At 47.5% G+C, this 24,825-nt stretch overlaps 1 protein-coding gene across 1 annotated transcript in view; it reads left to right on the forward strand.

Moving 5' to 3' along the window:
* The window catches only part of LOC123738799 (tudor domain-containing protein 3), a 69,416-nt gene that overhangs the window by 25,534 nt on the left and 19,057 nt on the right, over positions 1 to 24,825 (forward strand). The window contains exons 9-15 of the mRNA XM_045713520.1: positions 4,985 to 5,156; positions 6,824 to 6,973; positions 17,116 to 17,905; positions 18,382 to 18,513; positions 18,556 to 18,883; positions 19,951 to 20,076; positions 20,529 to 20,681. Coding sequence (XP_045569476.1) covers positions 4,985 to 5,156; positions 6,824 to 6,973; positions 17,116 to 17,905; positions 18,382 to 18,513; positions 18,556 to 18,883; positions 19,951 to 20,076; positions 20,529 to 20,642 — 1,812 coding nt within the window. The 3' untranslated portion in view covers positions 20,643 to 20,681. The remainder of the gene's footprint in view (positions 1 to 4,984; positions 5,157 to 6,823; positions 6,974 to 17,115; positions 17,906 to 18,381; positions 18,514 to 18,555; positions 18,884 to 19,950; positions 20,077 to 20,528; positions 20,682 to 24,825) is intronic.

A 24,825-nucleotide genomic window follows, 5' to 3' on the forward strand; every position in this document is an offset into this window, starting at 1 on the left:
CTTATATAGTGCACTACTTTAGACCCTATTCCCTATATAGTGCACTACTTTACACCCTATTCCCTATATAGTGCACTACTTTACACCCTGTTCCCTATATAGTGCACTACTTTAGATCCTATTCCTATATAGTGCACTACCTTAGACCCTATTCCTATATAGTGCACTACTTTAGATCCTATTCCCTATATAGTGCACTACTTTAGATCCTATTCCCTATATAGTGCACTACTTTACACCCTATTCCCTCTATAGTGCACTACTTTACACCCTGTTCCCTATATAGTGCACTACTTTAGATCCTATTCCCTATATAGTGCACTACCTTAGACCCTATTCCCTATATAGTGCACTACTTTAGATCCTATTCCCTATATAGTGCACTACCTTAGACCCTATTCCCTATATAGTGCACTACTTTAGACCCTATTCCCTATATAGTGCACTACTTTAGATCCTATTCCCTATATAGTGCACTACTTTACACCCTATTCCCTATATAGTGCACTACTTTACACCCTATTCCCTATATAGTGCACTACTTTACACCCTATTCCCTATATAGTGCACTACTTTACACCCTATTCCCTATATAGTGCACTACTTTAAACCCTATTCCCTATATAGTGCACTACTTTAGACCCTATTCCCTATATAGTGCACTACTTTAGACCCTATTCCCTATATAGTGCACTACTTTAGACCCTATTCCCTATATAGTGCACTACTTTAGACCCTGTTCCCTATATAGTGCACTACTTTAGACCCTATTCCCTCTATAGTGCACTAGTTTTGCAAGTAGGGAATAGAATGCCATCTGGGACATGGGCTATGTTTCCACCTCAGTGCGTCTTGACGGGAGGGGAGGGGAGAGGAGGAGGGAGGAGGGGAAGGGGTGGGGAGAGGAGGAGAGGAGGAGAGGTGGAGGAGAGAGGAGGAGGGAGAGGTGGAGGGGAGAGGAGAGGAGGAGAGGTGGAGGAGAGAGTAGGAGGGAGAGGAGGAGAGGTGGAGGAGAGAGGAGGAGGGAGAGGTGGAGGGGAGAGGAGAGGAGGGGAAGGGTGGGGAGAGGAGGGAGAGGTGGAGGAGAGAGGAGGGGGAGGGGAGGGGAGAGGAGGGGAAGGGTGGGGAGAGGAGAGGGGAGAGGAGGGGAAGGGTGGGGAGAGGAGGAGAGGTGGAGGGGAGGATAACAGATTAAGGAGATAATCTGAGGAGTCTCAATAGAATAGAAAGGTTGTTAATCTGGATCAGACTACAGCAGAAGTGATGATCAACTGTGGATGGAGTTTTATTAATGAAGACCAGAGAGAGAGAGAGGGAAGTTCAAATGGGGGGTTAATGAAGACCAGAGAGAGAGAGGGGAAGTTCAAATGGGGGTTAATGAAGACCAGAGAGAGGGAGGGAAGTTCAAATGGGGGGTTAATGAAGACCAGAGAGAGAGAGAGGGAAGTTCAAATGGGGGGGTTAATGAAGACCAGAGAGAGAGAGAGAGGGGGAAGTTCAAATGGGGGGTTAATGAAGACCAGAGAGAGAGGGAAGTTCAAATGGGGGGGTAATGAAGCCCAGAGAGAGAGAGGGAAGTTCAAATGGGGGGGTTAATGAAGACCAGAGAGAGAGAGAGAGAGAGGGAAGTTCAAATGGGGGGTTAATGAAGACCAGAGAGAGAGGGAAGTTCAAATGGGGGGGTAATGAAGCCCAGAGAGAGAGAGGGAAGTTCAAATGGGGGGGTAATGAAGCCCAGAGAGAGAGAGAGAGAAGTTCAAATGGGGGTTAATGAAGACCAGAGAGAGGGAAGTTCAAATGGGGGGTTAATGAAGACCAGAGAGAGAGAGGGAAGTTCAAATGGGGGGGTAATGAAGACCAGAGAGGGAAGTTAAAATGGGGGGGTAATGAAGCCCAGAGAGAGAGAGGGAAGTTCAAATGGGGGGTAATGAAGCCCAGAGAGAGAGAGAGAGGGAAGTTCAAATGGGGGGGTTAATGAAGACCAGAGAGAGGGAGGGAAGTTCAAATGGGGGGGTAATGAAGACCAGAGAGAGGGAAGTTCAAATGGGGGGTAATGAAGACCAGAGAGAGGGAGGGAAGTTCAAATGGGGGGGTAATGAAGACCAGAGAGAGGGAAGTTCAAATGGGGGGTAATGAAGACCAGAGAGAGGGAGGGAAGTTCAAATGGGGGGGTTACTGAAGACCAGAGAGAGAGAGGGAAGTTCAAATGGGGGGGTTAATAAAGACCAGAGAGAGAGGGAAGTTCAAATGGGGGGTTAATGAAGACCAGAGAGAGAGAGGGAGGTTCAAATGGGGGGGTAATGAAGCCCAGAGAGAGAGAGAGTGAAGTTCACATGGGGGGGTAATGAAGCCCAGAGAGAGAGAGGGAAGTTCAAATGGGGGTGGTTAATGAAGACCGAGAGAGAGAGAGAGAGAGGGAAGTTCAAATGGGGGTAATGAAGCCCAGAGAGAGAGAGAGAGAGAAGTTCAAATGGGGGTTAATGAAGACCAGAGAGAGAGGGGAAGTTAAAATGGGGGGGTTAATGAAGACCAGAGAGAGGGAGGGAAGTTCAAATGGGGGGTAATGAAGACCAGAGAGAGGGATAGGGAAGTTCAAATGGGGGGGTTAATGAAGACCAGAGAGAGAGAGAGGGAAGTTCAAATGGGGGGGGTTAATGAAGACCAGAGAGAGAGAGAGAGGGAAGTTCAAATGGGGGGTAATGAAGCCCAGAGAGAGAGAGGGAAGTTCAAATGGGGGGTTAATGAAGACCAGAGAGAGGGAGGAAGTTCAAATGGGGGGTAATGAAGACCAGAGAGAGGGAAGTTCAAATGGGGGGTAATGAAGACCAGAGAGAGGGAGGGAAGTTCAAATGGGGGGTAATGAAGACCAGAGAGAGGGAAGTTCAAATGGGGGGTAATGAAGACCAGAGAGAGGGAGGGAAGTTCAAATGGGGGGGGTTACTGAAGACCAGAGAGAGAGAGGGAAGTTCAAATGGGGGGGTTAATAAAGACCAGAGAGAGAGGGAAGTTAAAATGGGGGGGTAATGAAGACCAGAGAGAGAGAGGGAAGTTCAAATGGGGGGGGATAATGAAGACCAGAGAGAGAGAGAGAGGGAAGTTCAAATGGGGGGTTAATGAAGACCGAGAGAGAGAGAGAGGGAAGTTCAAATGGGGGGTAATGAAGCCCAGAGAGAGAGAGAGAGGGAAGTTCAAATGGGGGGGTTAATGAAGACCAGAGAGAGGGAGGGAAGTTCAAATGGGGGGTAATGAAGACCAGAGAGAGGGAAGTTCAAATTTGGGGTAATGAAGAACCAGAGAGAGGGAAGTTCAAATGGGGGGTAATGAAGACCAGAGAGAGGGAAGGAAGTTCAAATGGGGGGGTAATGAAGACCAGAGAGAGGGAAGTTCAAATGGGGGGGTAATGAAGACCAGAGAGAGGGAGGGAAGTTCAAATGGGGGGGGGTTACTGAAGCCCAGAGAGAGAGAGGGAAGTTCAAATGGGGGGGTTAATGAAGCCCAGAGAGAGAGAGAGAAGTTCAAATGGGGGGTTAATGAAGACCAGAGAGAGAGAGGGAAGTTAAAATGGGGGGGTTAATGAAGACCAGAGAGAGAGAGGGAAGTTAAAATGGGGGGGGTTAATGAAGACCAGAGAGAGAGAGAGAGAGAGAGAGAGAGGGAAGTTCAAATGGGGGGGTAATGAAGCCCAGAGAGAGAGAGAGAAGTTCAAATGGGGGGTTAATGAAGACCAGAGAGAGAGAGGAAGTTAAAATGGGGGGTTAATGAAGACCAGAGAGAGGGAGGGAAGTTCAAATGGGGGGTAATGAAGACCAGAGAGAGGGAGAGGGAAGTTCAAATGGGGGGGTTAATGAAGACCAGAGAGAGAGAGAGGGAAGTTCAAATGGGGGGGTTAATGAAGACCAGAGAGAGAGAGAGGGAAGTTCAAATGGGGGGGTAATGAAGCCCGAGAGAGAGAGAGAGGGAAGTTCAAATGGGGGGGTTAATGAAGACCAGCGAGAGGGAGGGAAGTTCAAATGGGGGGTAATGAAGACCAGAGAGAGGGAAGTTCAAATGGGGGTAATGAAGACCCGAGAGAGGGAGGGAAGTTCAAATGGGGGGTAATGAAGACCAGAGAGAGGGAAGTTCAAATGGGGGGTAATGAAGACCAGAGAGAGGGAGGGAAGTTCAAATGGGGGGGGTTACTGAAGACCAGAGAGAGAGGGAAGTTCAAATGGGGGGGGTTAATAAAGACCAGAGAGAGAGGGAAGTTAAAATGGGGGGGGTAATGAAGACCAGAGAGAGAGAGGGAAGTTCAAATGGGGGGGTAATGAAGACCAGAGAGAGAGAGAGGGAAGTTCAAATGGGGGGGTTAATGAAGACCAGAGAGAGAGAGAGGGAAGTTCAAATGGGGGGGTTAATGAAGACCAGAGAGAGAGAGAGGGAAGTTCAAATGGGGGGGATAATGAAGACCAGAGAGAGAGGGAAGTTCAAATGGGGGGGTAATGAAGACCAGAGCACATCGTTTCAACACTGTATTTATACATAATATGACATTTGAAGTGTATTTATTAATCTGGAACTTCTGTGAGTGTAATGTTTTCTGTTCATTTTTATTGTTTATTTCACTTGCTTTGGCAACGTTAACATATGTTTCCCATGACAATAAAGCCCTTAAATTGAAATTGATTAAACCTCTCCTAAATTCCAAAATAATCAAGACATTTCAAATGTGTATGTCTATATACAGTGTTGTAACGATGTGCTCTGGTCTTCATTAACCCTTCACTCCCTCCCCCATTTGAACTTCCCTCTCTCTCTGGTCTTCATTAACCCCTCCACTCCCTCCCTCCATCCTCCCTCCCATCCCTCCATCCCCCTCCCCCTCCCTCCCTCCATCCCCCTCCCTCCATCCCCCTCCCTCCCTCCCTCCCTCCATCCCCCTCCCTCCCTCCCTCCATCCCCCTCCCTCCCCCCTCCCTCCATCCCCCTCCATCCCCCCTCCCTCTAGGTGGATGAGCGGGCCCTAAGGGACATTATGGAGATGGGGTTTGATAAGGAGGATGCTCGTCAGGCCCTGATGGACAACAACAACAACATGGAGGTGGCTCTCAACAGTCTACTGACGGGGACCTTCAAACCCCCCCCACCCCCCGAGGAACCGAGCAGACCCCCACCCAGAGGTAAGCCCTGTTCCCATCCCTCCCCCACCCAGAGGTAAGCCCTGTTCCCATCCCTCCCCCACCCAGAGGTAAGCCCTGTTCCCATCCCTCCCCCACCCAGAGGTAAGCCCTGTTCCCATCCCTCCCCCACCCAGAGGTAAGCCCTGTTCCCATCCCTCCCCACCCAGAGGTAAGCCCTGTTCCCATCCCTCCCCACCCAGAGGTAAGCCCTGTTCCCATCCCTCCCCCACCCAGAGGTAAGCCCTGTTCCCATCCCTCCCCCACCCAGAGGTATGCCCTGTTCCCATCCCTCCCCACCCAGAGGTAAGCCCTGTTCCCATCCCTCCCCCACCCAGAGGTAAGCCCTGTTCCCATCCCTCCCCCACCCAGAGGTAAGCCCTGTTCCCATCCCTCCCCCACCCAGAGGTAAGCCCTGTTCCCATCCCTCCCCCACCCAGAGGTAAGCCCTGTTCCCATCCCTCCCCCACCCAGAGGTAAGCCCTGTTCCCATCCCTCCCCCACCCAGAGGTAAGCCCTGTTCCCATCCCTCCCCCACCCAGAGGTAAGCCCTGTTCCCATCCCTCCCCCACCCAGAGGTAAGCCCTGTTCCCATCCCTCCCCCACCCAGAGGTAAGCCCTGTTCCCATCCCTCCCCACCCAGAGGTAAGCCCTGTTCCCATCCCTCCCCCACCCAGAGGTAAGCCCTGTTCCCATCCCTCCCCCACCCAGAGGTAAGCCCTGTTCCCATCCCTCCCCCACCCAGAGGTAAGCCCTGTTCCCATCCCTCCCCCACCCAGAGGTAAGCCCTGTTCCCATCCCTCCCCACCCAGAGGTAAGCCCTGTTCCCATCCCTCCCCACCCAGAGGTAAGCCCTGTTGCCATCCCTCCCCCACCCACCCAGAGTAAGCCCTGTTCCCATCCCCCCCCCACCCAGAGGTAAGCCCTGTTCCCATCCCTCCCCCCCCCCACCCAGAGGTAAGCCCTGTTCCCATCCCTCCCCCCACCCAGAGGTAAGCCCTGTTCCCATCCCCCCCCCACCCAGAGGTAAGCCCTGTTCCCATCCCCCCCCCACCCAGAGGTAAGCCCTGTTCCCATCCCTCCCCCACCCAGAGGTAAGCCCTGTTCCCATCCCTCCCTCCCCCACCCAGAGGTAAGCCCTGTTCCCATCCCTCCCCCCCACCCAGAGGTAAGCCCTGTTCCCATCCCTCCCTCCCCCCACCCAGAGGTAAGCCCTGTTCCCATCCCTCCCTCCCCCACCCAGAGGTATGCCCTGTTTTCATCCCTCCCTCCCCCACCCAGAGGTAAGCCCTGTTCCCATCCCTTCCTCCCCCACCCAGAGGTAAGCCCTGTTCCCATCCCTCCCTCCCCCACCCAGAGGTAAGCCCTGTTCCCATCCCATCCCTCCCCCACCCAGAGGTAAGCCCTGTTCCCCCCACCCAGTGGTAAGCCCTGCTCCCCCCCACCCAGTGGTAAGCCCTGCTCCCCCCCACCCAGAGGTAAGCCCTGCTCCCCCCCACCCAGAGGTAAGCCCTGCTCCCCCCCCACCCAGAGGTAAGCCCTGTTCCCCCCCACCCAGAGGTAAGCTCCTCCCTGAAGAGATGCTTAAACACATGACCTACGACTACGTAATAACTATAGCATCCCATTGATAATGTGACTTTTCTGCTGCGTCTGTTTCCTCCATGCAGCAGACAGAGGAAGGGGTCGTGGCCGGGGTCGGGGGAGGTCCAGTAGGTTTGGGGGTGAGGATGAGGAGGAGGGAGCAGGAGGAAGACCGTCAGGACCCAGCACTCTGTTTGACTTCCTGGAATCCAAGATGGGGAGCTTCTCCATACAAGGTGCAGTTAGGGGTCCTTCCTTTACCAATAGTCTTCTCCCTACAAGGTACAGTTAGTGGTCCTGTCCTTCCTTTACCAATAGTCTTCTCTCTACAAGGTACAGTTAGGGGTCCTGTCCTTCCTTTACCAATAGTCTTCTCTCTACAAGGTACAGTTAGGGGTCCTTCCTTTACCAATAGTCTTCTCTCTACAAGGTACAGTTAGTGGTCCTGTCCTTCCTTTACCAATAGTCTTCTCTCTACAAGGTACAGTTAGTGGTCCTGTCCTTCCTTTACCAATAGTCTTCTACATACAAGGTACAGTTAGGGGTCCTGTCCTTCCTTTACCAATAGTCTTCTACATACAAGGTACAGTTAGGGGTCCTGTCCTTCCTTTACCAATAGTCTTCTCCATACAAGGTACAGTTAGTGGTCCTGTCCTTCCTTTACCAATAGTCTTCTCTCTACAAGGTACAGTTAGGGGTCCTTCCTTTACCAATAGTCTTCTCTCTACAAGGTACAGTTAGGGGTCCTTCCTTTACCAATAGTCTTCTCTCTACAAGGTACAGTTAGTGGTCCTGTCCTTCCTTTACCAATAGTCTTCTCTCTACAAGGTACAGTTAGTGGTCCTGTCCTTCCTTTACCAATAGTCTTCTACATACAAGGTACAGTTAGGGGTCCTGTCCTTCCTTTACCAATAGTCTTCTACATACAAGGTACAGTTAGGGGTCCTGTCCTTCCTTTACCAATAGTCTTCTCCATACAAGGTACAGTTAGTGGTCCTGTCCTTCCTTTACCAATAGTCTTCTCTCTACAAGGTACAGTTAGGGGTCCTTCCTTTACCAATAGTCTTCTCTCTACAAGGTACAGTTAGGGGTCCTGTCCTTCCTTTACCAATAGTCTTCTCTCTACAAGGTACAGTTAGGGGTCCTGTCCTTCCTTTACCAATAGTCTTCTCTCTACAAGTTACAGTTAGGGGTCCTTCCTTTACCAATAGTCTTCTCTCTACAAGGTACAGTTAGGGGTCCTGTCCTTCCTTTACCAATAGTCTTCTCCATACAAGGTACAGTTAGGGGTCCTGTCCTTCCTTTACCAATAGTCTTCTACATACAAGGTACAGTTAGGGGTCCTGTCCTTCCTTTACCAATAGTCTTCTCCATACAAGGTACAGTTAGTGGTCCTGTCCTTCCTTTACCAATAGTCTTCTCTCTACAAGGTACAGTTAGGGGTCCTGTCCTTCCTTTACCAATAGTCTTCTCTCTACAAGGTACAGTTAGGGGTCCTGTCCTTCCTTTACCAATAGTCTTCTCTCTACAAGGTACAGTTAGGGGTCCTGTCCTTCCTTTACCAATAGTCTTCTACATACAAGGTACAGTTAGGGGTCCTGTCCTTCCTTTACCAATAGTCTTCTACATACAAGGTACAGTTAGGTGTCCTGTCCTTCCTTTACCAATAGTCTTCTCCCTACAAGGTACAGTTAGGGGTCCTGTCCTTCCTTTACCAATAGTCTTCTCTCTACAAGGTACAGTTAGGGGTCCTGTCCTTCCTTTACCAATAGTCTTCTCTCTACAAGGTACAGTTAGTGGTCCTGTCCTTCCTTTATCAATAGTCTTCTCTCTACAAGGTACAGTTAGGGGTCCTTCCTTCCTTTACCAATAGTCTTCTCTCTACAAGGTACAGTTAGTGGTCCTGTCCTTCCTTTACCAATAGTCTTCTACATACAAGGTACAGTTAGGGGTCCTGTCCTTCCTTTACCAATAGTCTTCTACATACAAGGTACAGTTAGTGGTCCTGTCCTTCCTTTACCAATAGTCTTCTCTCTACAAGGTACAGTTAGTGGTCCTGTCCTTCCTTTACCAATAGTCTTCTCTCTACAAGGTACAGTTAGAGGTCCTTCCTTCCTTTACCAATAGTCTTCTCTCTACAAGGTACAGTTAGGGTCCTTCCTTTACCAATAGTCTTCTCTCTACAAGGTACAGTTAGGGGTCCTGTCCTTCCTTTACCAATAGTCTTCTCTCTACAAGGTACAGTTAGGGGTCCTGTCCTTCCTTTACCAATAGTCTTCTACATACAAGGTACAGTTAGGGGTCCTGTCCTTCCTTTACCAATAGTCTTCTACATACAAGGTACAGTTAGGGGTCCTTCCTTTACCAATAGTCTTCTCCATACAAGGTACAGTTAGGGTCCTGTCCTTCCTTTACCAATAGTCTTCTTCTACAAGGTACAGTTAGTGGTCCTGTCCTTCCTTTACCAATAGTCTTCTCTCTACAAGGTACAGTTAGGGGTCCTTCCTTTACCAATAGTCTTCTCTCTACAAGGTACAGTTAGGGGTCCTGTCCTTCCTTTACCAATAGTCTTCTCTCTACAAGGTACAGTTAGGGGTCCTGTCTTTCCTTTACCAATAGTCTTCTCTCTACAAGGTACAGTTAGGGGTCCTGTCCTTCCTTTACCAATAGTCTTCTCTCTACAAGGTACAGTTAGGGGTCCTGTCCTTCCTTTACCAATAGTCTTCTCCATACAAGGTACAGTTAGGGGTCCTGTCCTTCCTTTACCAATAGTCTTCTCCATACAAGGTACAGTTAGGGGTCCTTCCTTCCTTTACCAATAGTCTTCTCTCTACAAGGTACAGTTAGGGGTCCTTCCTTTACCAATAGTCTTCTCTCTACAAGGTACAGTTAGGGGTCCTGTCCTTCCTTTACCAATAGTCTTCTCCATACAAGGTACAGTTAGGGGTCCTGTCCTTCCTTTACCAATAGTCTTCTCTCTACAAGGTACAGTTAGTGGTCCTGTCCTTCCTTTACCAATAGTCTTCTACATACAAGGTACAGTTAGGGGTCCTGTCCTTCCTTTACCAATAGTCTTCTCTCTACAAGGTACAGTTAGTGGTCCTGTCCTTCCTTTACCAATAGTCTTCTCTCTACAAGGTACAGTTAGGGGTCCTGTCCTTCCTTTACCAATAGTCTTCTACATACAAGGTACAGTTAGTGGTCCTGTCCTTCCTTTACCAATAGTCTTCTCTCTACAAGGTACAGTTAGGGGTCCTGTCCTTCCTTTACCAATAGTCTTCTCTCTACAAGGTACAGTTAGGGGTCCTGTCCTTCCTTTACCAATAGTCTTCTCTCTACAAGGTACAGTTAGGGGTCCTGTCCTTCCTTTACCAATAGTCTTCTCTCTACAAGGTACAGTTAGGGGTCCTGTCCTTCCTTTACCAATAGTCTTCTACATACAAGGTACAGTTAGGGGTCCTGTCCTTCCTTTACCAATAGTCTTCTACATACAAGGTACAGTTAGGGGTCCTTCCTTCCTTTACCAATAGTCTTCTCCCTACAAGGTACAGTTAGGGGTCCTGTCCTTCCTTTACCAATAGTCTTCTCTCTACAAGGTACAGTTAGGGGTCCTGTCCTTCCTTTACCAATAGTCTTCTCCCTACAAGGTACAGTTAGGGGTCCTGTCCTTCCTTTACCAATAGTCTTCTACATACAAGGTACAGTTATTGGTCCTGTCCTTCCTTTACCAATAGTCTTCTCTCTACAAGGTACAGTTAGTGGTCCTGTCCTTCCTTTACCAATAGTCTTCTCTCTACAAGGTACAGTTAGTGGTCCTGTCCTTCCTTTACCAATAGTCTTCTCTCTACAAGGTACAGTTAGGGGTCCTGTCTTTCCTTTACCAATAGTCTTCTCTCTACAAGGTACAGTTAGGGGTCCTTCCTTCCTTTACCAATAGTCTTCTCTCTACAAGGTACAGTTAGGGGTCCTGTCCTTCCTTTACCAATAGTCTTCTCTCTACAAGGTACAGTTAGGGGTCCTGTCCTTCCTTTACCAATAGTCTTCTCTCTACAAGGTAGAGTTAGAGGTCCTTCCTTCCTTTACCAATAGTCTTCTCTCTACAAGATACAGTTAGGGGTCCTTCCTTCCTTTACCAATAGTCTTCTCTCTACAAGGTACAGTTAGGGGTCCTGTCCTTCCTTTACCAATAGTCTTCTCTCTACAAGGTACAGTTAGGGGTCCTGTCCTTCCTTTACCAATAGTCTTCTCTCTACAAGGTACAGTTAGTGGTCCTGTCCTTCCTTTACCAATAGTCTTCTACATACAAGGTACAGTTATGGGTCCTTCCTTTACCAATAGTCTTCTCTCTACAAGGTACAGTTAGGGGTCCTGTCCTTCCTTTACCAATAGTCTTCTCTCTACAAGGTACAGTTAGGGGTCCTTCCTTCCTTTACCAATAGTCTTCTCTCTACAAGGTACAGTTAGTGGTCCTGTCCTTCCTTTACCAATAGTCTTCTACATACAAGGTACAGTTAGGGGTCCTGTCCTTCCTTTACCAATAGTCTTCTACATACAAGGTACAGTTAGGTGTCCTGTCCTTCCTTTACCAATAGTCTTCTCCCTACAAGGTACAGTTAGGGGTCCTGTCCTTCCTTTACCAATAGTCTTCTCTCTACAAGGTACAGTTAGGGGTCCTGTCCTTCCTTTACCAATAGTCTTCTCTCTACAAGGTACAGTTAGTGGTCCTGTCCTTCCTTTACCAATAGTCTTCTCTCTACAAGGTACAGTTAGGGGTCCTTCCTTCCTTTACCAATAGTCTTCTCTCTACAAGGTACAGTTAGTGGTCCTATCCTTCCTTTACCAATAGTCTTCTCTCTACAAGGTACAGTTAGGGGTCCTGTCCTTCCTTTACCAATAGTCTTCTACATACAAGGTACAGTTAGGGGTCCTGTCCTTCCTTTACCAATAGTCTTCTACATACAAGGTACAGTTAGTGGTCCTGTCCTTCCTTTACCAATAGTCTTCTCTCTACAAGGTACAGTTAGTGGTCCTGTCCTTCCTTTACCAATAGTCTTCTCTCTACAAGGTACAGTTAGAGGTCCTTCCTTCCTTTACCAATAGTCTTCTCTCTACAAGGTACAGTTAGGGGTCCTTCCTTTACCAATAGTCTTCTCTCTACAAGGTACAGTTAGGGGTCCTGTCCTTCCTTTACCAATAGTCTTCTACATACAAGGTACAGTTAGGGGTCCTGTCCTTCCTTTACCAATAGTCTTCTACATACAAGGTACAGTTAGGGGTCCTTCCTTTACCAATAGTCTTCTCCATACAAGGTACAGTTAGGGGTCCTGTCCTTCCTTTACCAATAGTCTTCTCTCTACAAGGTACAGTTAGTGGTCCTGTCCTTCCTTTACCAATAGTCTTCTCTCTACAAGGTACAGTTAGGGGTCCTTCCTTTACCAATAGTCTTCTCTCTACAAGGTACAGTTAGGGGTCCTGTCCTTCCTTTACCAATAGTCTTCTCTCTACAAGGTACAGTTAGGGGTCCTGTCTTTCCTTTACCAATAGTCTTCTCTCTACAAGGTACAGTTAGGGGTCCTGTCCTTCCTTTACCAATAGTCTTCTCTCTACAAGGTACAGTTAGGGGTCCTGTCCTTCCTTTACCAATAGTCTTCTCCATACAAGGTACAGTTAGGGGTCCTGTCCTTCCTTTACCAATAGTCTTCTCCATACAAGGTACAGTTAGGGGTCCTTCCTTCCTTTACCAATAGTCTTCTCTCTACAAGGTACAGTTAGGGGTCCTGTCCTTCCTTTACCAATAGTCTTCTCTCTACAAGGTACAGTTAGTGGTCCTGTCCTTCCTTTACCAATAGTCTTCTCTCTACAAGGTACAGTTAGGGGTCCTGTCCTTCCTTTACCAATAGTCTTCTACATACAAGGTACAGTTAGTGGTCCTGTCCTTCCTTTACCAATAGTCTTCTCTCTACAAGGTACAGTTAGGGGTCCTGTCCTTCCTTTACCAATAGTCTTCTCCCTACAAGGTACAGTTAGGGGTCCTGTCCTTCCTTTACCAATAGTCTTCTCTCTACAAGGTACAGTTAGTGGTCCTGTCCTTCCTTTACCAATAGTCTTCTCTCTACAAGGTACAGTTAGGGGTCCTGTCCTTCCTTTACCAATAGTCTTCTCTCTACAAGGTACAGTTAGGGGTCCTGTCCTTCCTTTACCAATAGTCTTCTCTCTACAAGGTACAGTTAGGGGTCCTGTCTTTCCTTTACCAATAGTCTTCTCTCTACAAGGTACAGTTAGGGGTCCTTCCTTCCTTTACCAATAGTCTTCTCTCTACAAGGTACAGTTAGGGGTCCTGTCCTTCCTTTACCAATAGTCTTCTCTCTACAAGGTACAGTTAGGGGTCCTGTCTTTCCTTTACCAATAGTCTTCATCAGGGTTGTTGGCTACAGTTGAAACGTGTTGGTTTTAACAATAAAGAAGTGTCTCTACTTCACTTTGCTCCTGAATTCATGCACCTTGGTGGGAGAGTGAGGTAGCATCAGGGATCGTTCCTTCCTCTGTCTTTATCCCGCTGTGCTGCCTGCTTTCAACCTGATATTTTCACAAAGCACGTAGCAGTTTGTTACACCTATTTGTGACATTTATTGTAAAGGGGGAATTTTCTATTACAGGTAGATAATCACTTTCTTCATCCTGTTTGTTTTTCTGATTCACACTCTTTTTTTCCAGCATCAAAGATTAACTGTCATTCAAAATTCCTTCAAATATTGTACATTTTTATAAGAAATGTATATTTTTAAAGAAAGGGTATGGTGTAAATCTGTGTTGGGGTGGGTAACCCGGCTCCATGAACATGTTCCGTTCCCCTCTGGAGAGCAGGGTTCAACCTCCATGTCCAGCTTTCATACTTCTGTTTCCTCTTAATATTTCACCCTCTTTGTTTCTCATCCATCTGTCATAAAACAAATCAAATAGGACAGGATTAAAACACATGTTAATTCAGAGCTCCACACTGTCTAGTCCTGTCTCTACTCCTGTAGGCCTGTCTCTGGTGTTATAGTCTCTGGTCCTGTAGTCCTGTCTCTGGTGTTATAGTCTCTGGTCCTGTAGTCCTGTCTCTGGTGTTATAGTCTCTGGTCCTGTAGTCCTGTCTCTGGTATTATAGTCTCTGGTATTATAGTCTCTGGTGTTATAGTCTCTGGTCCTGTAGTCCTGTCTCTGGTGTTATAGTCTCTGGTGCTGTAGTCTCTGGTGTTATAGTCTCTGGTCCTGTAGTCCTGTCTCTGTTGTTATAGTCTCTGGTCCTGTAGTCCTGTCTGGTGTTATAGTCTCTGGTCCTGTAGTCCTGTCTCTGGTGTTATAGTCTCTGGTGCTGTAGTCTCTGGTCCTGTAGTCCTGTCTCTGGTGTTATAGTCTCTGGTCCTGTAGTCCTGTCTCTGGTATTATAGTCTCTGGTATTATAGTCTCTGGTGTTATAGTCTCTGGTCCTGTAGTCCTGTCTCTGGTGTTATAGTCTCTGGTGTTATTGTCTCTGGTGTTATAGTCTCTGGTGTTATAATCTCTGGTGTTATAGTCTCTGGTGTTATAATCTCTGGTATTATAGTCTCTGGTGTTATAGTCTCTGGTCCTGTAGTCCTGTCTCTGGTATTATAGTCTCTGGTATTATAGTCTCTGGTGCTGTAGTCTCTGGTGCTGTAGTCTCTGGTGCTGTAGTCTCTGGTGCTGTAGTCTCTGGTGCTGTAGTCTCTGGTGCTGTAGTCTCTGGTGCTGTAGTCCTGTCTCTGGTGCTGTAGTCCTGTCTCTGGTGCTGTAGTCCTGTCTCTGGTGCTGTAGTCTCTGGTGCTGTAGTCTCTGGTGCTGTAGTCTCTGGTGCTGTAGTCTCTGGTGCTGTAGTCTCTGGTGCTGTAGTCTCTGGTGCTGTAGTCTCTGGTGCTGTAGTCTCTGGTGCTGTAGTCTCTGGTGCTGTAGTCTCTGGTGCTGTAGTCTCTGGTGCTGTAGTCTCTGGTGCTGTAGTCTCTGGTGCTGTAGTCTCTGGTGCTGTAGTCCTCTCCTCTGGTGGTTATAGTGAGGAGCCAGCCAGATGGTCTGTGTGTCTCTCTACAGAGGGTATTAAGCTGTATAAAACAGTGCTGTCGTTAGTTTAGTCTCTGACATCAGTGGGTAGGCATGGGGACAAACTGACATATGGTTCACCACAGAGGGGAAATGGACACAGCCAACAGAGAGGGATGGGTTTCATTTCCTGCCTTTCATGAGGAGAAGTTACTGTTTGATGTTTGGGCTCATTTCAACTATTTAGATGTTTGAACCCAGAGTTTGGGATCATGCCATTTTTACTGAACTCTGGCATTGATGTTTGTTTCCCCCTTCTTTGTTTATATACGGTATATATTTTATTTGTATTTGTTTCTCAGGTCTCCAATTAAAAGACAGTATCTAGAATTGAAGCATGGGTGTGTGTGTGTACGTCAGGGATGGGACCAATGGACAATTTTGCTTAACGTTTAATCTGCATTTTTCTACATATAATTTTCTGTTAAAACGATACAAAAAAATCTGAAAATTCCACGTCAATTTACAATGCAGAATAATGATCCTATTAATTCACGATGCAGAATAATGATCCTATTAATTCACGATGCAGAATAATGATCCTATTAATTCACGATGCAGAATAATTCATTCACGATGCAGAATAATGATCCTATTAATTCACGATGCAGAATAATTCATTCACGATGCAGAATAATGATCCTATTAATTCACGATGCAGAATAATTCATTCACGATGGAGAATAATTAATTCACGATGCAGAATAATTCATTCACGATGCAGAATAATTTATTCACGATGCAGAATAATTCATTCACGATGCAGAATAATTCATTCACGATGCAGAATAATTTATTCACGATGCAGAAGAATTTATTCACGATGCAGAAGAATTCATTCACGATGCAGAATAATTCATTCACGATGCAGAATAATTCATTCACGATGCAGAATAATTCATTCACGATGCAGAATAATTCATTCACAATGCAGAATAATGGTCCTAATAAGGACAACTAGGGCCAGACAGTGAAGTTCTGTCTCCCTCAGTCATATCCCCTTGAAAGCTCCTCTCCTGCGGTCTGTTTGTTTGTCTGTGAGGGAACACGACAGCTGTTTAAATGCCAACACCAAACCTTCTCTGGAGATGGATTGGAAGCGCCCGCTGAACGGGTTTTTTACTTGTCTGTAAAGGAAGGTCGCTTCTGAAGTGGGACTTTAACGTCCTTCACGAGGCGTCCAGAACTGTCCATCAAATTAATCTTGAGCTGCCTGTGGGATAAACAATCGTACAGCCTGCGTGCTGCCTGCTGCGTGTTGCCTGTAGCGTGCTGCCTGCTGTGTGCTGCCTGCCGCCTGCTCCTCTTTACATCTTGTTAAATACCATGACTTACCAATTTTATACATTTTATTTCACCTTTATTTAACCAGGTAGGCTAGTTGAGAACAAGTTCTCATTTACAACTGTGACCTGGCCAAGATAAAGCAAAGCAGTGCAACACAAACAACAACACAGAGTTACACATGGAATAAACAAACATACAGTCAATAACACAGTAGAAAAGTCTATATACAGTGTGTGCAAATGTAGTAAGGAGACATTTAGTAGAAAGAAAATACATCTTCCTCTAAGAATCGCCTCCTAAGATTCAGTATTTTTGAAACGGAGACTGATTAGTTGCCGTACTTCAGAGAACACAAACACTCACAGCAGGTCAGCCACCAGACAGACAGAACCGGGCTCTAGGCCTGTCTATCAGTTTTGGCAGGTCAGCCACCAGACAGACAGAACCGGGCACTGGGCCTGTCTATCAGTTTTGGCAGGTCAGCCACCAGACAGACAGAACCGGGCACTGGGCCTGTCTATCAGTTTTGGCAGGTCAGCCACCAGACAGACAGAACCGGGCACTGGGCCTGTCTATCAGTTTTGGCAGGTCAGCCACCAGACAGACAGAACCGGGCACTGGGCCTGTCTATCAGTTTTGGCAGGTCAGCCACCAGACAGACAGAACCGGGCACTGGGCCTGTCTATCAGTTTTGGCAGGTCAGCCACCAGACAGACAGAACCGGCACTGGGCCTGTCTATCAGTTTTGGCAGGTCAGCCACCAGACAGACAGAACCGGGCACTGGGCCTGTCTATCAGTTTTGGCAGGTCAGCCACCAGACAGACAGAACCGGGCACTGGGCCTGTCTATCAGTTTTGGCAGGTCAGCCACCAGACAGACAGAACCGGGCACTGGGCCTGTCTATCGGCAAACAAAAACAACATTTTGTTGAAATGTTTAAACGTTTGACACACTGTGTGTGTGAATATCTTTTTCTCTGGGTTTCTCCTCCAGAGCCAAAGAGCCAGTCCTCTCAGAGGCATCATGATGGTAAGATGCCGTTCCCCCCTAACCACCAGTCCCAGGACAGGTTCCCCCAACGCAGCGACAGGGCAGACAGTAGGAATGACTGGTCCAGGAACGACAGATCACGGAAGGAGAGAAACGAGAGGAACGATAGATCAGACTTCAGGAACGATAGGAACGACAGACCACCTCGCTTCCAGAGGGATAGTGACAAGGACTTCCCTAAACCTGGCCACGACCCTTCCATCACCACATCCACCCCTTCCCCAGCTCCAGTCCCAGCTCCAGCAGGGGGCCAGCAGGGCCAGGAGAGAGCCCAGGACAGAGGCCGGGAAAGGGGCCAGACACAGGAGAAGGCCCCTCCTGGAGGTGGAGGAGGGACAGAGAGGTGGAGAGAGGCCCAGAATGAGAGACAAGCAGCCAGGGAGGCCAGAGGACAGGCATCAGTGTTCTGCCCTGCTACGTACCCCGCCCCTGGCCAGCGGAACAGAGAACCCAGAGACGGAACCCAGGGGGATCTTTCTGGTTCTGGAACCTTCCAGCAGGGAATCAGAGTAGGTTCTAGTTTTGGTTCCGGAGGGTTCCAGAACCAAAGTCGGAGAGAGCAGCACTCGGTACCTGATCTGTCGTTTAATAAGAGAGGAGGAGGAGGGATGAAGCAGAACAACGGGCCTGCACCAGCTGCCTCTAAACCAGGCCAGCACCAGACAGAGTCCAGTTCTAACTGTGTATCAGAACCTAAAGGGGTCCAGAGATCTGACAGCAGAGCAGACAACAGGTATGGATACTGGATTAGACTTGATTATGAATGGCGTCTCATCAAATGTTATTTGTCACATACACATGGGTAGCAGATGTTAATGTGAGTGTAGTGAAATGCTTGTGCTTCTAGTTCCGACAGTGCAGTAATATCTAACAAGTAATCTAACAATTCCACAACAACTACCTAATGCACACAATTGTAAAGGAATGAATAAGAATATATACATAAAAATATATGGATGAGTGATGGCCGAACGGCATAGGCAAGATGCAGTAGATGGTATAGAATACAGTATATACACATGAGATGAGTAATGTAGGGTAAGTAAACATTATATAAAGAAGTGACATTGTTTGAATGGATATTTGATTACAATGTGCGAGGTTTGACTGTTTTCTCATGTGTCTGCAATGGTTTTCATTCTTGTACGGTGATGCCAATGAAAGAATGTGTCATTCTGGGATGTACAGTAAAGTTGTGTTGTATTGTAGAGCTGAGCCCAACAGCAGAAGGAGAGGAGGGGGGAAGTCCCACAGTGAAAGGCCCAACTCGGACAACTTTGACCGTTACCGGGACAACGGACCGTCAAACTCTTCTACGTCGTGGGCGGGGCAAAGAGGACTGTAGCGCCGGGACGCAGGACTGGGGCGTGTCCCGTGGGGGGAGTCTCGTCCAGTGAAAGGCCAAGTGGGCGGCGGCCCAGGCTCGGGTCCACACCTCCAAAACGGTGACTCGTCGACGGAACACCGGACAGGGCCAATCAAACAACAGAACTACTCCTCTGGTCCCGCCCCAGGGAGAGGGGAGGAGCCACACAACAGGAACAGCACTAACCCAGCCCATAACAACTCCAACACCGCCCCTAAGAAGAGGTCAGGGCAGGTCAAAGGGCAGAGGTCAGACCAGGGACAGGTTGGGTCCATGGAGCCTCAAGGCCTGGGGAACTTGAAACCAGGAGACCAGGTTCTAGCGCTCTACTGGGAAGACAACAAGGTATATTAACACTGGACTCATGGTTACATAGATGGAAGGATGACAATCAATTATATTAACACTGGACTCATGGTTACATAGATGGAAGGATGACAATCAATTATATTAACACTGGACTCATGGTTACATAGATGGAAGGATGACAATCACCTCACCTCTGTGTGTAGTTCTACAGATCCAGGATAGATGCTGTGTATAATAACACCTCTGTGTGTAGTTCTACAGATCCAGGATAGATGCTGTGTATAATAACACCTCTGTGTGTAGTTCTACAGATCCAGGATAGATGCTGTGTATAATAACACCTCTGTGTGTAGTTCTACAGGTCCAGGATAGATGCTGTGTATAATAACACCTCTGTGTGTAGTTCTACAGGTCCAGGATAGATGCTGTGTATAATAACACCTCTGTGTGTAGTTCTACAGGTCCAGGATAGATGCTGTGTATAATAACACCTCTGTGTGTAGTTCTACAGGTCCAGGATAGATGCTGTGTATAATAACACCTCTGTGTGTAGTTCTACAGGTCCAGGATAGATGCTGTGTATAATAACACCTCTGTGTGTAGTTCTACAGGTCCAGGATAGATGCTGTGTATAATAACACCTCTGTGTGTAGTTCTACAGGTCCAGGATAGATGCTGTGTATAATAACACCTCTGTGTGTAGTTCTACAGGTCCAGGATAGATGCTGTGTATAATAACACCTCTGTGTGTAGTTCTACAGGTCCAGGATAGATGCTGTGTATAATAACACCTCTGTGTGTAGTTCTACAGGTCCAGGATAGACGCTGTGTATAATAACACCTCTGTGTGTAGTTCTACAGGTCCAGGATAGACGCTGTGTATAATAACACCTCTGTGTGTAGTTCTACAGGTCCAGGATAGACGCTGTGTATAATAACACCTCTGTGTGTAGTTCTACAGGTCCAGGATAGACGCTGTGTATAATAACACCTCTGTGTGTAGTTCTACAGGTCCAGGATAGACGCTGTGTATAATAACACCTCTGTGTGTAGTTCTACAGGTCCAGGATAGATGCTGTGTATAATAACACCTCTGTGTGTAGTTCTACAGGTCCAGGATAGATGCTGTACATCCCTCTGGCCTCACAGCGGTCGTGGTCTTTACTGAGTATGGAAACTGTGAGGAGGTCCTTCTACACAACATCAGACCTGTCAACACGGACTTCTGGGTAAGTATCTATGGACTACAGTTGCTCTGTCTCAACTCACCTTTCCGTGATTCCTCACGTCCTCTCTCCCGTCCAGCTTCTCAACCGTATTGGAGGAGAATGTCCGAGGTCCCTCCCCCACCCTAGACCGTCTCCTCTAATGGCTTTTAGAGCAGGAGGAGAGGAGAGAGGGTGTAAGGAAACGAGGAAAGACTCATTGAGAATGAGCCTAAAGAAAGTCCTTGGTTCCGTCTGAGATGACGCGACGTGTTCAGTTGTGAAGACACCGACGACGTGGTTTTGTCTTCAGGAAGACCTCTATCAGCTGGTTCTGATATCATCTCATAAACCAGGGCCTGTGTTCACAGTGAGCCAGAGTGCAGATCTAGGATCAGGTCCTGCCTGTGAAAATAGAATCTTATTGAGTACGATGTTAAAAAGCCAAACTGATGGTAGATCTGTATGTGTGGTAGCAGAAGGAAGAGGAGGGGTTAGAGTACCGGCGCGGGGGAGACGGGCAGCCTCGGACCACCACGAGGACGCGGCCCACGGTCCAGTATTACCAGCCGCCCAGGGCCAGGGACTGACTGACTGATCACCACATGACTGAGTTACTGTACGGACAGGTAACACCTGTACTACACCACATGACTGAGTTACTGTACGGACAGGTTACACCTGTACTACACCACATGACTGAGTTACTGTACGGACAGGTTACACCTGTACTACACCACATGACTGAGTTACTGACAGGTTACACCTGTACTACACCACATGACTGAGTTACTGTACGGACAGGTTACACCTGTACTACACCACATGACTGAGTTACTGTACGGACAGGTTACACCTGTACTACACCACATGACTGAGTTACTGTACGGACAGGTTACACCTGTACTACACCACATGACTGAGTTACTGTACGGACAGGTTACACCTGTACTACACCACATGACTGAGTTACTGTACGGACAGGTTACACCTGTACTACACCACATGACTGAGTTACTGTACGGACAGGTTACACCGGTACTACACCACATGACTGAGTTACTGACAGGTTACACCTGTACTACACCACATGACTGAGTTACTGACAGGTTACACCTGTACTACACCACATGACTGAGTTACTGTACAGACAGGTTACACCTGTACTACACCACATGACTGAGTTACTGACAGGTTACACCTGTACTACACCACATGACTGAGTTACTGTACGGACAGGTTACACCTGTACTACACCACATGACTGAGTTACTGACAGGTTACACCTGTACTACACCACATGACTGAGTTACTGTACGGACAGGTTACACCTGTACTACACCACATGACTGAGTTACTGTACGGACAGGTTACACCTGTACTACACCACATGACTGAGTTACTGTACGGACAGGTTACACCTGTACTACACCACATGACTGAGTTACTGTACGGACAGGTTACACCTGTACTACACCACATGACTGAGTTACTGTACGGACAGGTTACACCTATACTATACCACATGACTGAGTTACTGTACAGACAGGTTACACCTGTACTACACCACATGACTGAGTTACTGCACGGACAGGTTACACCTGTACTACACCACATGACTGAGTTACTGTACGGACAGGTTACACCTGTACTACACCACATGACTGAGTTACTGCACGGACAGGTTACACCTGTACTACACCACATGACTGAGTTACTGTACGGACAGGTTACACCTGTACTACACCACATGACTGAGTTACTGTACGGACAGGTTACACCTGTACTACACCACATGACTGAGTTACTGTACGGACAGGTTACACCTGTACTACACCACATGACTGAGTTACTGTACGGACAGGTTACACCTGTACTACACCACATGACTGAGTTACTGGACAGGTTACACCTGTACTACACCACATGACTGAGTTACTGTACGGACAGGTTACACCTGTACTACACCACATGACTGAGTTACTGTACGGACAGGTTACACCTGTACTACACCACATGACTGAGTTACTGTACGGACAGGTTACACCTGTACTACACCACATGACTGAGTTACTGTACGGACAGGTTACACCTGTACTACACCACATGACTGAGTTACTGTACGGACAGGTTACACCTGTACTACACCACATGACTGAGTTACTGCACGGACAGGTTACACCTGTACTACACCACATGACTGAGTTACTTTACGGACAGGTTACACCTGTACTACACCACATGACTGAGTTACTGTACGGACAGGTTACACCTGTACTACACCACATGACTGAGTTACTGTACGGACAGGTTACACCTGTACTACACCACATGACTGAGTTACTGTACGGACAGGTTACACCTGTACTACACCACATGACTGAGTTACTGTACGGACAGGTTACACCTGTACTACACCACATGACTGAGTTACTGGACAGGTTACACCTGTACTACACCACATGACTGAGTTACTGTCGGACAGGTTACACCTGTACTACACCACATGACTGAGTTACTGTACGGACAGGTTACACCTGTACTACACCACATGACTGAGTTACTGTACGGACAGGTTACACCTGTACTACACCACATGACTGAGTTACTGTACGGACAGGTTACACCTGTACTACACCACATGACTGAGTTACTGTACGGACAGGTTACACCTGTACTACACCACATGACTGAGTTACTGTACGGACAGGTTACACCTGTACTACACCACATGACTGAGTTACTGTACGGACAGGTTACACCTGTACTACACCACATGACTGAGTTACTGCGGACAGGTTACACCTGTACTACACCACATGACTGAGTTACTGTACGGACAGGTTACACCTGTACTACACCACATGACTGAGTTACTGTACGGACAGGTTACACCTGTACTACACCACATGACTGAGTTACTGTACGGACAGGTTACACCTGTACTACACCACATGACTGAGTTACTGTACGGACAGGTTACACCTGTACTACACCACATGACTGAGTTACTGTACGGACAGGTTACACCTGTACTACACCACATGACTGAGTTACTGTACGGACAGGTTACACCTGTACTACACCACATGACTGAGTTACTGACAGGTTACACCTGTACTACACCACATGACTGAGTTACTGACAGGTTACACCTGTACTACACCACATGACTGAGTTACTGTACGGACAGGTTACACCTGTACTACACCACATGACTGAGTTACTGTACGGACAGGTTACACCTGTACTACACCACATGACTGAGTTACTGTACGGACAGGTTACACCTGTACTACACCACATGACTGAGTTACTGTACGGACAGGTTACACCTGTACTACACCACATGACTGAGTTACTGTACGGACAGGTTACACCTGTACTACACCACATGACTGAGTTACTGTACGGACAGGTTACACCTGTACTACACCACATGACTGAGTTACTGACAGGTTACACCTGTACTACACCACATGACTGAGTTACTGACAGGTTACACCTGTACTACACCACATGACTGAGTTACTGTACGGACAGGTAACACCTGTACTACACCACATGACTGAGTTACTGTACGGACAGGTTACACCTGTACTACACCACATGACTGAGTTACTGTACGGACAGGTTACACCTGTACTACACCACATGACTGAGTTACTGTACGGACAGGTAACACCTGTACTACACCACATGACTGAGTTACTGTACGGACAGGTTACACCTGTACTACACCACATGACTGAGTTACTGCGGACAGGTTACACCTGTACTACACCACATGACTGAGTTACTGTACGGACAGGTTACACCTGTACTACACCACATGACTGAGTTACTGTACGGACAGGTAACACCTGTACTACACCACATGACTGAGTTACTGTACGGACAGGTTACACCTGTACTACACCACATGACTGAGTTACTGTACGGACAGGTTACACCTGTACTACACCACATGACTGAGTTACTGTACGGACAGGTAACACCTGTACTACACCACATGACTGAGTTACTGAACGGACACCGGTTAAAAGGGCACCTGTACTACACCACATGACTGAGTTACTGCGACAGGTTACACCTGTACTACACCACATGACTGAGTTACTGTACGGACAGGTTACACCTGTACTACACCACATGACTGAGTTACTGTACGGACAGGTTACACCTGTACTACACCACATGACTGAGTTACTGTACGGACAGGTTACACCTGTACTACACCACATGACTGAGTTACTGTACGGACAGGTTACACCTGTACTACACCACATGACTGAGTTACTGTACGGACAGGTTACACCTGTACTACACCACATGACTGAGTTACTGTACGGACAGGTTACACCTGTACTACACCACATGACTGAGTTACTGTACGGACAGGTTACACCTGTACTACACCACATGACTGAGTTACTGTACGGACAGGTTACACCTGTACTACACCACATGACTGAGTTACTGTACGGACAGGTTACACCTGTACTACACCACATGACTGAGTTACTGTACGGACAGGTTACACCTGTACTACACCACATGACTGAGTTACTGTACGGACAGGTTACACCTGTACTACACCACATGACTGAGTTACTGTACGGACAGGTTACACCTGTACTACACCACATGACTGAGTTACTGTACGGACAGGTAACACCTGTACTACACCACATGACTGAGTTACTGGACAGGTTACACCTGTACTACACCACATGACTGAGTTACTGTACGGACAGGTTACACCTGTACTAC

Source organism: Salmo salar, unplaced genomic scaffold (assembly GCF_905237065.1).
Source record: "Salmo salar unplaced genomic scaffold, Ssal_v3.1, whole genome shotgun sequence".
In the NCBI taxonomy this organism is placed as follows: domain Eukaryota; kingdom Metazoa; phylum Chordata; class Actinopteri; order Salmoniformes; family Salmonidae; genus Salmo; species Salmo salar.